The sequence below is a fragment of the Orbicella franksi genome, chromosome 6, assembly GCF_964199315.1.
Source record: "Orbicella franksi chromosome 6, jaOrbFran1.1, whole genome shotgun sequence".
NCBI lineage: Eukaryota > Metazoa > Cnidaria > Anthozoa > Scleractinia > Merulinidae > Orbicella > Orbicella franksi.
Window position 1 is genome coordinate 22117263 of NC_138150.1, and position 14934 is coordinate 22132196.

General features: G+C 38.5%; 1 protein-coding gene across 1 annotated transcript; it reads right to left on the reverse strand.

Annotated features, from left to right (window-relative positions):
* Nucleotides 1-314: 314 nt before the first annotated feature.
* Nucleotides 315-14323, reverse strand: LOC145491242 (ubiquitin carboxyl-terminal hydrolase 31-like). Its single transcript, XM_081470396.1, has 9 exons — nt 13383-14323; nt 9732-10306; nt 9281-9392; nt 8383-8492; nt 6882-6962; nt 5767-5899; nt 4829-4951; nt 3753-4239; nt 315-2641 (listed from the first exon to the last, which is right to left on the reverse strand). Exons 1-9 carry the CDS (start codon nt 14136-14138, stop codon nt 2535-2537), a joined length of 2484 nt encoding a protein of 827 aa, XP_081326522.1. The 5' UTR covers nt 14139-14323; the 3' UTR covers nt 315-2534.
* Nucleotides 14324-14934: the final 611 nt, after the last annotated feature.

A 14934-nucleotide genomic window follows, 5' to 3' on the forward strand; every position in this document is an offset into this window, starting at 1 on the left:
AGACCAGGCTTTCGATGCCGTCTACTCCCTGGGCAAATTTCCCCTTGCCCCAACCCTCCACAGTTACCAAATACAAGACAGCGGCCTAATACGAAAATGTGCACTCGCGCGCAAATATGCGCCTGCAAAGCGGGCTAACACAATGGAAAGAACCGTTTCTTCACCATTAAGTCAGGTACGCTTGGGATATACAGCTTGCAGTCCAGAGGAAGAAATGGAGATCGGTGGCTAACTTCAGGAAGGCTTCAACTGGAACTAGCAAGCGGTGGCTGAAGAGAAGTCGATGAGGAACTATGCGTTACTTGCTTCAGTACAACTCTTATACAAATAACTTTATTACAAGTCAAAATCTTATTTGGCCAACCAGAAGGGGCTACAAACTTCTGAATGTGCTTTGCTTCATGTACTATTTACAATGCAGGGCGGTGTTTTTTGTTGTTGTTGGCTTTAATTTTTGCGTCAAAAATTGTAGAAAATAGGTTACCCGTTTCGGGTTTTCTAATGCCTTATCAAAGATAGCGGCATTTTATTGGAGCTTTGAGCCTCAACAAATAATATTCTCCACACCGCGAATCTACTTACTATTTACAGTGTTACTTCTCTTGATAATTTTGCCATTCGAAAGCTCGTAATATTCGGTTTAATTCATTTTAATGCGCGACTCTGTCTAAGCACTTAACAAAATTCATTCTGCGGACATTTCAAGGTTCCAGGTATTTTCCTCTAATTTAATCCTTAACCTTCAAAAAGAGAAAAGGTTTCACTAAAATTAAAAGAGCTCAGTCACGGTATTTTGAGTTATTTTGGCCACGCACAAAATTACCTGAAAATAGTAGCTTACTAAGATAGAAAAACACCAAGGAGATAACAACAATTATACAATAACTGAGTTATTATGCGCGCTCTCATTGGTCGATAGGTGTGTTTAGATGAGAGTATGTAAACAGGGTTGTGCCGTTTCAGATTCGCGCGTATTCTTGAGAATTAGTTTATAAAAGTAGTAGAGTACTTTTTCCGTGTTTACATAGCCTCATCTAAACACTCGGGGGTCTTAGAGAATCTCGAAAGTTAAGCAAACGTTTGTATAACTGTCTCGAATTCTCCCAACCCTCTTCGTGTTTAGATAAAGGCTATGTTAACACGGAAAAAGTGCTCTACCGCTTAAATCATAAAGGAACAAGGATGGCTAAGGATGGAGAAGATTAACAAAGATTACAAACGATGAACTTGAAAAATTTAGGCCAAGTTTTTCAAAAGGCGCAAACCGTGACGTAGTTCCTTTAAGATTTTTCTTGAGAATTAAATATTTCAGACTGAACGAGTATCTCTTGCTAGACACAAAGCATTTTGGTACAAAATCGAAGCCTGCGTATACAAGTTTGCGCACAGGCACGAAAGATGCTTCAAGAAACTGCGGTATTCCTAGGTAAATAGGGAGGAGAAAGGAGGGAAATGGGGAGGAGAGACACAACGTGACAAGTATTTTCCGTTAGACCTGTGAAGCAAGTGAAATGATAACCTACTCGCCTGTTAACGAAAGTAATATAATGGGTGACAAATTACTCCTTATTTTTGCCGTGAAATTTCAGCATTAACTTCTAATTTCACGTGTGAAATTACAAAATTGCCGTGGCAATGTTTGGCCCGAATTTTCTCGATACAATAGAGAAATAAAAAAACCCACGATTGTATGCGTAATTTGCCACCCATGATATTAAAAGGTAATTAAATGGTATACTCGTAAAATAAAGAATAATATCACTCGCGTTTTGTCAAAATTCCAACAATTTCCTTCGCTCGGTAGTTCTTTTAGAATTTGGACAAAACGCGCTTGAAATTATTTCCTAATTTCACTCGTCACCGTTTGATTACTCATACTGATTGTCTTCTCCCGACCGCCAATTCCCACCTTTCCTCCAACCTCTTACTCTAAATAGCCTTATGGCTTGATCACTTATTACGCACTCTGTTTTTTCTGCCCAAAGGAAACCGTGGTATCTAATCCTCGCGTTGGGGCTTCAGAAGGTTTGCGTATTAATTGGGTTAAACTGACAGAAATTCTACGGGCTTTAACCATGCAAGGATCAAAAAAGACCTTGTTGCAACGTACATTTTACGAGTATCTCGGCTGGGCTTTTTAAAGGCGGTGTTTGGATAGACGCATTCCAAAATGGCGGTAACACCCAAGTGATAAGACTTTTCATCACTGTAAACTGATTACGACTCAAGATTTTGAGTTGAATTCTAAGCTCGTAATTGTCTAAAAACAAGAATACAGCACACGTCAGGTTTGTTCCTAAGTTAATAGTACCTGAAAAACGACAATACACTGGCCTCCGAATTCTGCTTTGAAACAATATTTGAGCTTATGTTAGTCTCCTCCACAGCCGTTTTTTCGGAAGTCACGCAACGCTCGAACGATGCATGACATCCCGAAAACGGCTTCGGAGGAGACTAAGCTTATGTCGAATACACGCCATTTTGTTGTCTATCCCAAACGATACCAAGTGTTCCCAGTCCCCCAGCAGTTCCAGTTACACGCACGATTCAGTCATCACGTTTTCTCGACTGCTCCATTTATTGGCTGTATTGTGTGCGTGGATTTGCGGCAGGGAACTGTACGACTGACTTGTAGGTCTACCTGCAAAGTAACAGAAAAATCCTTATTAAGTCCTTAAAACCCCTGATTATGATCATTTACCACATTCTCAAGACCTGAGAGTGTGACTTTGAGGAGAAATTCGATGCGGATCAGCGTCAGCACTAAAATTAGTTAGATTCGATAAAGGGGCCATGTGATGAATAGATATACCCTCAATTTTACAAATGGTTCTTCTGTAATCCGTTTAAATCTATTCAAATTACAACCATCTTTGTCATTTTGTATTTGTTCTTTTTACACGATTATTTCCTTATTCAAAGGGTTTTTTTCGCATTGCAGAAAACGATTTTAGCATGTTGCGACATGGCCCCTTATTTACAACGTCTAAACGGTCTTACAGTTGTTCGAAGCTGTTCCATTAGAACAAATCAACAATCGTCATTTCCTAAATGACAATGGAAGAGAGTTAGCTGGCTACGATCGGTAATTAGACTCTTACGCTGTAAGCTAGCCATGAGAAGTGCGCGGAAATACAACATACAACAACAACTGAAAAGAGATCACTCTACATACAAGAGGTCACGAAATGGGGAATTTTTCAATCAGTTAAAATTTGACAACAACTACAGGTAGAAAAGTTATTGCAACTGAAACGAGCTACGTCACGGTTTGTGCATCTTGAAAAGTTTAACCTAAAGTTCGTCGTTTGTAATCCGTGGCAGTCTTCTCCTTGTTCCTTTATGGTTAATTATTTTCTCTTTGGTGTTTTTCCATCTCTTAAAGGTAATTTTGCACGTGGCCAAAACAACTCAAAATACCGTGACTGAGCTCTTTTAAATTGAAAATGTCAGAACGCAGATACTTTGTTGAACACGAGAACAGACATGAAGACATGCACACTTAAGCAGTTGTGAAATTTAAGCCTGAAAGAATTCAGGCCTGAACGGGATTCGAACCCATGACCTCTGTGATACCGATGCAGTGCTCTACCAACTGAGCTATCAAGCCATCTGGGAGATGGCCACGTTGTGAGTTCGTAATATACCCGTAGATGGTGAAGATTACAAGTGAACATATGAAAGATCATATATTTTTTCACTTGTATACGAGAACAAACAATAACAACAAAGAAAAAAAATTGAAGTCTTACCTGTCGCACTCTCCTCTTTTTTTGTGAGTTCATCGCGAGAACTGAGCACAGATTCGTACGAAAATTGCGGCATTCTCCAAGCCCAGTGGTCGGAACCCGAAGAAGACTCGGACGCCGAAGACGACCCGACGTTACGCCGGGCGTAAAACAAAAGATACGCTGCCTTGGTGACAATCTGACGCTCACTTATCCTCTCCACGCGCATGTCGTCAAACAGGTACCACGTGGCGTCAACAGGATTCTTGCAGTACGCCGTGTAGTGCCCGCCTGTCATTCCTCCAGTGTGGTTACACACAGCGTACAGGTCATATAGGTTTTCCTCACACCCACTGACGGAATTTGCGCGGTGACGCCGCCACGTACCCCATCCTAAGGAGTGGGAGTCTGGAGAGGACCTTTTGTTGCGGGGTTCTAAGTGTGCATTCATGTCTAAGCCCGTCAGTGGAAAGTCCACCAGAGTGTGGAGTTTGGTGCGGCCGGCAGAGGTCTGGGGAAAACATGAAATGCTGCGTTTTACTGATCACTCATTTTGCTTTGTAGTACTCGAAATTCAACGATGTTTCATTGAGAGAATCGATTTGTTGTTTGCTCTGAGGTAAAGCTGCCTAGTGATATGTTTCGATTGAGAGCTGATGAGAAGTTTTCATGTTTGCGCTAATTTGGATTGAACAATAAACATTGAAGATCCCTTAAGGGTGCAAAGAAATTAAACTTGTTCTCGAGATTAACTAAGACCTACGTAACTCCTGTTAACATTGGAGAACAGACTGCCTTCACCCCAGGTGACTTGTCAAGACAGAGCTTCATTACTATTTCAATAGCATGAAGCGACTGATTGTTACATCCCCTCTTCCCCCCCTCCCCGCCCTAAATGGGAGATACCAGTCCAAGTCAGGGCCTCAGTGAACCCAGACGATTCAATCCAGAGTCTAATGCACTAAACACTACGTCATCACGTCTTCCACGCAGGAGACAAATTTCAGAAATGATTGTTTAGTGTTTAACCCTGGCTGGCACTTTCTGCCCAGGTACTCTACCAAGTAAAGTGATGAATGAAGTGCCATGTAACAACTGACCTGCCTAAACCTCTTAAGGTGAACCACCAACACCTCTGGCAGAGTCCACAGACTCAGCCTCTTCACTGTTCCTTGTTGTAGTTTCTTGCACCGAGGACAAAGCCAAGCATCTTCAGTGCCCAGCTAGAAAAAAATGTCACAAGCTTGGTTAGCTGTGTCTAAGCTAAGTGGTATTTCCTCCGGTGAACTCCTCAGACTCGGTAATACAAAATTCATCCTGATTGAAATGAGCATTTGCCTGTGCTGTATAGCCAGAAAAACTGAAAACCATCATCACGCTATACATGCACAATGCCGCTATTTTTATCAGAGTAGGATAATGGTTACAAATGTAGGACTATCTAGAAAGTGGTTCAGGACTATTTGAATGAAGAAATAAGCCAAATTCTGATCATCAATTTACTGTCATAAGACAGATATTTTTCATATAATTTCCTGATGGATTTGTTGAAAAACACATCAAAACCACCTTGCCATCTACAAGAAACCACAAACAACAAGCTACCACTAGTAAACATTCAAGACAAATTTTTTAATCTGACACAATTACAAAGCTGATGAGGGACTTGCTATGCAATCTACAAGAACCTGTTTAAACTGGTACAGTAAAACTTCTGGAAAGTTCTAGCAGGGTTTTGAATGCATACAACTAGCAAAGAAACCAAAGGGAATCTGAAGATTCTAAAACCGAAGTTTAGTCAGCATATGAAATCAAAAGTGTTTCATCTTTTAAAGTAAAAGTCTGCATTTTGCAAGAGGGATAACTATTAATACATTTTGTCCAACAGGATTTATTGACACAACTCTCAGACTAGCATAATATTACAAATCACTCTGAAAACTGCTGTATTCTTGAGCTCTGATGGAGCTCTTCTTCTGCATCACTATTTTGTTAATTTTTCTTACACCTAAAATTGCAGGTTTGATATGTTTGATACCTTCTCCTCTTTGGTGTAAAGCGTAAAGCAATCTTCCAGTTCAACATTATGTGAGCTGTTATGCAGTGACTCCACTTCGCGGACACTGCAGTGTTCCTCTGGTCTTTCTTGCAAAACACTGGACTTCACAAAGCTAAACAGTGAGTGCAAATAAGAGAACATTTAACTTACTGTCAAATTCAGCAATATTTAAAAATAAGGGTTGAAATGTTACATGCAATTCTTCTCCAAACTGTCAAAGAGACTACCACTAAACTATGAGTTCTAGAAATTTGATTAATGCTGGAATGTTGCATTGCTACCAATCGCAGGCCCATGAACCCGCTTAATGGTAAAAATATGACTAGCACCTGTTTTGTTGCAAACAATTAAGGTTTTAAATGGACCTGTAAGTTCTAAGAAAAATTTATTTAGTTTTCTTTTTTCAAAGTCACAATACATGGCCATGAAAAATGCAAAATGATATAAAAGCAATACAATTGAAGCTCTCCTTGCGACCACTTTTGTAAGCGACCAGCTCTAGTTAAGACCACCTTTGTGAAATCCCATTTAAACTGTGACTTAAACATTGTAGTGAAAAGCTCTCGTAAGCGACTGCAACTATTTTTGGGATTACCCAACTGGACTTTTCCTTCGTGTTTTAAAGCTCTTGTAAGCAACCACTCAGAGTCTTTTACGTATAAATCTACACTTTAATGAAACTGCATACTGCGCTTATAGTTATTTTGGTCTAAAAAATTGAACATAAAGTTTAGCCATATCTAGATCAGATATAAAGACACTCATCAAACATTGATTTCTTTTGCTTTTTCTTTATGAATTATTAATGAGTTTCTGAAGCTCCCATCAGCGGCCACCCTCTATTGATTTACCATGCGGTCGCTTAGGAGAGCTCATTCTTCTAACTTAGCGACCAACTCTAGTTACGACCACTTTTTCGAATTTCTGAGGTGGACGCTTACAAGAGCTTCAACCGCATGTACTGTGTTATATAGGCATGCAATGCATGTAGACAGCCTGTACTACATCACAGGCCCTTTGCACCATTAGTTGATATATAAATTTTGTTACCATAACATGGTAAAGTAAAATAATACATTTAATTCCAGATTTACCTCACTCTTGTCTCTGGATCCCATTCAGCAATCATCTTGATATGTTGAGGTCCACTGCCTGATCCACAAGACATGAGTGCCCTATAGCACAACAATACATATCATATTCACATAACATACAGTACATGTACATGTATCACTGATCAGTACCTAACATGGTTACGCAATAGAATATGAGAACCTCATGATGAAAAATTTTACAGTACATCACATTTTACCAGCTTGCTTACGCCACCTTAGCTACAGTAGTGTTTAATTTACATTTGATTTAGTTCCTGGGACAATAATTTACATCTGGTAGTTCAAGGGAGGGGACTTATTCAGGGGCACTTATTTTGTTTTTAGCATATACACCCAAAATGTGATACAACACTTAAATGAGTGGGGAAAAAAATACAACAAAACAAAACAAAACAAAACTAATAATTGAATTCACGATGTGTAACAATGGGGGCTCTGATAGTCATCATGTTCAGTGAACATTACGTTCAGCTGAGATGGCAGACCTCAGAATTGATCTGATCAGTCTGTTCTATGTCAATTCCCCATGTTACTTTAGCTATCAGGGTGCCTATTGGAAGGAGGGGGGCATTTATTAATGCAATGGCACTCAATGGGAAGAGCTTATTAAAAAGGGCATTTAAGAGGAGGAGGGTACTAAATTGAATCGTCAGGGTACCTTATAGTCACTTGCTACATAACTACAGTAACTGGCTCTGGCCACATAAGCCATTTAATAGCTTTCAGGGGTTTCAATAAGGGCAAATTGACTGGGAGAGAGGATGATTTTGCCTGCATGGTTTGACCATCAAGAGGAAAGCTAATCTTATCAAGAGGTTTAAACCAAAAGTTTTGGCCGATGGTGAAAACCAGTTGTCCTCCTGCTAAAAATGGTAATGAAACCCTTGGGCTTTAAACAGCTGATTACATATAGAGCTCTATGCTATAGAGCATTTTCACTGTCACGCAATAAAAAACATAATTGAAAACCATTCAGTGGATAAAGTCAAGAAATTGTGATATTATAGAAGATAAATAAAGAAGACAGCTCTCCAGGTTTAAGGTGTTCCTTTGTGGGACACCAATATAGTGAAACCAACATCTGGAACTTACTTTGGCTATCTAAGCAACTGATTGACTGCACTGAGCACACAAACAAACAATTAATTAAGCACTTTTCCAAATACTTTAACGTCTTAAATGGCTAAAAATCGTGAGATAAATACATATTTTTCTGCAAATGCAATCACAGCTTTATGTCACACACCATCATTGCTCTGAAATTCAAAATGCGCTGGTTTCCAAATGAAAGACGCTATTGAGCTGGAAAGTTTTAAACAGATGTAAAATTAGCACCTCTTATGCCTAATTACAATGAAAACTTTGGTGGCTCATTAGTTTTGGATTTGAGAATTTGATGATGTCACGTGAAAACGCTCGACATGTTTCCAGTCTACTGGTCTTGTTCTTGCTCAATTGCGGCACAAACAGAACCACTTACTTGTCCACAGTAGCCTGATACAAAGGATGATCAACTTCTGGAGACAGAGCACTCTTCCCAGGCAAGCCATTGACTACACGCAGTCGAAACAGCAACCTTTGCTTCTTAACCTAAAGCAACAATTAATTTGAAGCAATACATCAATACTATAATCTCCTTGTACAGACTATGTAAATGGAAAGGACAAATAACAGTGGTTGGATAAGGTGATTGGTGCCCAAGGAGTAACCACTGTGCATTCATGTGCTTTGTCTTGACTTGTTGACTGGGTATCAAGAAAATACTTATCATAATATTATAATTTGATACAATGTATCCAACTTAACACAGACCTTACAACACTTCAGGCGTTGTATGGTACTGTTAGAGTCACCGAAATCAGACATTTGTCACCAAATCTTAATAGTCAAGCACTTGCTCTGCAAATCCAAAAGGTGATTCATAGAACACATTAGGTAGATTTCACTTTGTGGTGCAAGATCGTAGATTAAACCACACGCCTTTGACAATTAACCATTTTAAGGTTTTGTACCTGTGGTTTTCCCTCTTGATAGAATAATCAAAACACATGAATAACTCAAATATGTTCACACTCTACTGATTTGCACTGCAAAGCCCAGACATTCAATGAAAGCATTTTATTGATGGCCATGCTACAAGAACAAACCATCAACAGTTAAACTTAATTTCTTATTCCAGGGGTTTCATTAGAAGCCGGCAACCGGCGAAACTCGCCGCCTACTTTGTCAGAATTTACGTCTTACCGCCGCTTACTTTGTCTGTATTTTCACTCAAATTGTTAAAAAAATTCATCAGTTTGCTGCCTACTTTAGTTACCTCAGATGGCTATTTCAAAACTTATTGAAAACCCTGTTATTCCTCCAGCTCGTTTCCTTACCTGCGATGAAACATTATCCAACAGAATCCTTGCCATGGCTTTCAAGATTGCTGCATGCAGTCTTTCATAGCTCAGTTCCCTGAGAACTCTCACTATGAAGGGAAGACCAAATCTGAAGCAGTAAAACAGAATTCTTTAACGGTGAACATAAAGTTCAGTGTGTCCAGTTGCAAACAGGACAAATTCTGCATTCAAGGACATCCATCTAATTTAACAAAACATTTGTCATGAAAATACCACATTTTTACATGTACATGTAATTATTATTTACCTTTTATTTTTGAAAACAACAAAATAATAATTACAGGGATTTTAAAACACCTTTTCAAAACTTTCAAGGCCTTGAATATCTTATGATCTTAAATTTCAAGAACTTTCAAGATGCATGGCAACTCCACCTCAGCAGCAAGTTACCCTATGTGGAAGCCCTATAATTATTTTTATATGTTACCTTTTACTTGATGAAGTTTTTGCTGGGCCCTGACAGTTTGCCACAAGGATAAGAATGGTGTCTTGAATTGGTCCACTGTTATCTGCCATGACAGGTGTCTGGACATCTGCATCCATCTCAGGGAAAAGCCCACTTGGAGCTTCAAATGCATAAATATTGTCCCCTTCATGAACAATGCTCAAAGATTGCTTATCATGAAATGTTCTGTGAAATCCATCATAGTAAAGTTCTGTGAGGATCAGAGATTCTTGTTTGATGCCTGTCATATCTGACACCACATTCCGCAGGTCAGCAATTGTTCCATGTAAGGGTACGCTGACACCAATACGAAGTGGAACTCTGGATGAATTTACAAACACTGTGGTGACTATGATGGGGCGGGTTTCCCGTTGTGGGATGGGTAGTGAGAGACACAGAAATGGATCAAATGTTGTAGACTGTTGATGGCACCTGGGACATTTGAGTGATGATCGATACTGAGCTTGGAATAAATCCAGAACAAAGCTGTCATTGCAGCGTGTGTGATTAGCAAGAGCCTCCAAAGCAATGGTGTCATCTGATCTTCCTGAACTTTCCTGAAATTACAAAATTTCAAAAACTGCTTAAGCAAAAGCCTGGCACCTCCTCAAACATTTCAGAATAAAACCTAGCGGTAAAAAACAACGTTTCGATCTCTCTGAGATCATTTTCAAGTTGAAGAAAAAAACGAATGAAACATACATATATAAGTACAAATTAGGGCGTGAGAATGTCAAACGATAAAATATGTAAATACAAGCACTAAAATGTAAGTGTTAAAATAATAAAATACTATAAAAAAAACCCTATATAAATAACTTTGCACAGATTGAATCTGACCGTTTTTTTTATAGTATTTTATTATTTTAACACTTACATTTTAGCGCTTGTATTTACATATTTTATCATTTGATATTCTCACACCCTAATTTGTTCTTATACAGTTGTATATGTATATTTTATTCGTTTTTTCTTCAACTTGAAAATGATCTCAGAGAGATTGAAACGTCGTTTTTTACTGCTAGTTTTTATTCTGAAATGTTTTTCAAAGAAACTACCTCCTCAAACAATTTAGTAATTGTTAGTGACAGTATTATAGAACATTTATGGCTGTGTTTTGAAAACATATTTTAGATTACAAACTGTTTACTTTTACAATATTTGCCACACAAGTAACTTGACTCCAAAAGCAGGCTATGAATAGCAGTGGAACACTTTAAAACTTTTGTTTACTTTTTTGGACAAGTTTTTAAATGGAATCTAAGGGTTAGTTTCTTTCAAGCTACAGTGACGTTTTGAATTTTGCAGATACCATCTTCTAATCTTGAAATCTGCTCAAAGGGAAAGGGGAGGACATTAGGGGTGCCTGTAAACACATTCTTCAAATACCCCTATGATGAAAATCCATAACAAACTGTAACTTCAAAAGGCCCTAATATTCTTCAGCATGCCAAGAATTATCAACACCTCAGTATAATTGCATAGTTTGGCATTTAAGCAAAATAACAAATAATTTATTTGCAAATTTCATGCATACCCCAAAGAGCGATAAATAGCAAATACAGTGCACATTAAAAAAGCTGCATCCCACAGTTTGGGGAATATAGCAATACTGTGATACTATAAATTCCATTACCTCCTTTTATTTTTTAAGCAGTTTTTTTCATCTTTTTCTAAGAATCAGGTAAATAGCCCATCTGAGAAGCTGGCTGAGATCATGAAATATGCAGTAACTACTGTTGGCAGCCAGCTACTTTTGATAACCCTAAAAATGTATCATGAAAAAGTACCAAGGAAAATAGACCTTTTCATGGTTTCTGGCACCATCTTGCTTGGGAAGCAGACAGCGAAAATTGCAGTAAATTTATGAGAAAAGTCAAAAGTTTGATGCCCAACAAGTTGAAAGTGATTGACTTTCTGAGTATTTTGAGGTTTTTTTTTTTTTGGTCAAATTTACAGAATGTACATGTAGATTTGCCGTGAGGCAAGGAATTGCACTTTCAGTTTTTCACACAAATGTCTCCAGATTTTCCTGCTAATCACGACTCAGTTTTACAGTCAAAGGTATGAAAAAATGAAAACCTCAATTGTGGCTTTTCTAGCAAGGCTTTTTCCCTCAAATGCAATCAGTAAATTCTTTTAATAAGTATCTTTAGTTTTAATTCACAAATAGTTTAGAACTCAAGTTTTTCCCCATAGATTTACTGTAACTTTTGCAGTGTTTGCTCCCCCCCCCCCCCCTTCCCCCTCCAAATAAGGTGGCGTCAGAAACCGTGAAATGGTATATGGATATGCGGTGCAGTTCCAGCCTTAGAATTATGCGTCTTTAGTCAAGTTGTATTAATATCAACTGAAAGTGAATGAAACTTTTGTCATTTACAGGGTACATAATTTATGTGAACAATCATGTTCTAAATGTGAAATAAAAAAGAGAAAAAGAAACAAATTAGGGAAAGGAACACAATGCAAATTATCAGATGCTTGAATTCAAAATAGAAGCTGGAGAAATCAAGCCCCATTGAACATGCAAACAAACAACTGTAAACTACATTCAGTATCATGCATGTAAATCAAGTTAGGTAATCTAACAATACACTGTTCATTTTGAGATCATTCTAGAGAGGTCGATATTTGACAGATATTGAAAAACAACTCCATACAATTATCCACATACCTGAGATAATAATATTTTTCCTCAAAGACACAGCTAAAAATAACTTCATGAAAATCATGTTCGTCGATGACAAAACGCCGATAATTTCACATCCTTAAGCAGTGCTAATGATATAATTCTTCGACAATGGAAACGAACATTGATAAATCTAATCACACAGACCAGAGTGGACCATTTTGTTTCATTCAAGCTGTTGCCCATTATTTTATAACTCAGCATGGGGTGCATAAACGAAATACACGACCGTGAATATTATTCTAAGTTCAAACACCATCCATGTGAAATCCAAAGTGGATCAATGAAAAGACATATTTTAAATTCTTTGTGCTTCCGCTGTTTTGTTACGGAAGGCAGACCAACAACTTGAAATTTTCTTGTCAAAGGGTCAAAGGGAAGAGAGCTATTTTAGACAGAAACGTCCCCCAACTTTGATTTTTCTAGCCTCAAAATTTCGTAAGGCTTAAAATTTAGTTAGATCAGAAAGTAAGCTTACTAGTAGTGGACTAACAATGTTTTACACGTTCAAAGTAAACGATATCAAATGCTCGTCTCTTTAACAAAACATATTTAAATTCACAACAGCAAATATCTCAGATTTCTTGCAAGAAATATTTCCTATTCGCTATCTGCTTCGGGATCGTCTTAATATTGGACACGCGATGTCGGGCATTAATGCCCGGGTTAGAATTACAAAATAGTACTGTACATCTTATCCTAACTATTGGTAAAAAGCCAAAACATGGAGATGTTATCTGACCACAGGCTCAAATCAATAAATCTCACACAAATTGTGAAAACACGGTACTATTAAAAAGAAAAACACGAAGTTGTTTAGCCAACTATCGTGAACAAAACGTCACTGGAAATGAAAATTCATTGCATGACACTTGGCAGGTAATTTGATCGACACTCGTAGTTCACTCGTAAAAATAGACCTAGGTTTTTTGATTGCTTCTCACCTTGTTAGCTTTGTACTTTCGCTTGGTTGCTCGATTCAGATCTTCGTGAACTTTGTCCAAGAGCCAAAGCAAAAACTCCTGAGCATCGTGTTGTGCATAACCTCGGTACTGAACTCCATATTTTCCAACGATCGACTTGAAATCGCTACTAATTTGCGAATTATACTGACTTGACCACAAACTCTTGAGTAACAACGCTAGTTTCTCCGTCACTTCACCGCGAGTTCCAAACTTCTTGATTTGCCCTTTGCGAAGTTTTAAATCTTCTTTATACTGATCCATAACGAAGTACTCGGCCAATAAATCAGTATGAGCGAGGCACTGGATAGTCGCGTTCATAAAACAAGTGTTGCCATGATTTTTCAAACCAGACACATTGAGTACCTCAGCAGACTTACTTCTCCGAATCTTCGAAGCAGTTTCCTCCGCCGCATCGAAATTCTTCTTCTTGTACGACGCATTCTCGTCCAATTTTCCGATCGAACTCGTCGAGTATGCAGAATTCGAAGGAAATTGCACAGCAGACATTCGAATCATAAGTTTTTGAACCATGTTCGATACAGACTTCATAGAAGGTCTCCTCACCAATTTCCTTCCTCCGCCAAAATCTCTGGAGCCGAACTTGAAGCTCTTTTTCTTCGTTAAATGTCTTGAGCTCTTGGACCGCTCCAAAGTCGCCTCCTCCCCATCAATTGTCTCGTGAGCACCTTGACCTCCGTGCAGTTCACCAAGGCTCGCTGAACGATTATGAAACATTTCTGCCGGAGCTGCTCACTGATAAATTCACTGAGCACAGTTCCTTATCTCACATCAAGATCTAGCTAATGCTGACAATGTTAACTCAGGTATTTCGCACCATAAAGTCTTGAAAATTTCTTCCAACTTATTTTTCGCATCACTTTAACATGTCATCGGTCATGAATACCGAAAAACAAATATAGAGCATGCGTACACTGACGTCACTAGGATATAAGCGTACGTAACCATGGATAGTATAAAGTTAGAGACAAACGCGTGGATTTGGGCTACAGGAAGTAATAAAGGGAGGAGGAAACAAGAATAAAAACATGGAATATTGGAACTCGCGAAATAGCGAAGTAAATGTCAAAAAATCTGGAATTTGAAAACGAGGATTACAGTATGGGCCACTGGCTGTAGCCAGAGGGCGTGGCGGTGGGTGGTGGCAGCGTCAACTTTTACTTGGGGGGCAGGGGAGGGTAGTTGCCCGATAGGACTCGGAATATTTGTCGATGCTATCCGCACTATGTAAAAGTTTGATAGGTGTTCTATTAGAGGAATCTTTCTAGGATTTTCAGTACAAAAAGCTCGTCATAGGAAATAGAAATATGTATGTATATATATTATATTTACCATAAAATTCTTTCAGAAAGCCTTATTCTATTGGTCTCAACAAATGAAAGCTAAAATGAGACAAACACATTCATGTGGACATTATCCAGGGCTTCTTTTTGTCCTGTGGGAAAGCCAAACAAAAATTACGAGGTGCTTGTCATACCTTCATGATTGCTGACTGCAACAGGTGCTAAAATCT

Bases quoted from the DNA above. Each gene is read 5' to 3' on its own strand.
- LOC145491242 (XM_081470396.1), bottom strand. From the start codon at position 14,138: ATGTTTCATAATCGTTCAGCGAGCCTTGGTGAACTGCACGGAGGTCAA. The intron at 4,952-5,766 runs GTATCAAACATA...ATTTTTTTCTAG, and splicing joins TTTACACCAAAGAGGAGAAG to CTGGGCACTGAAGATGCTTG. The intron at 2,642-3,752 runs GTAAGACTTCAA...GTTACTTTGCAG, and splicing joins AAAAGAGGAGAGTGCGACAG to GTAGACCTACAAGTCAGTCG.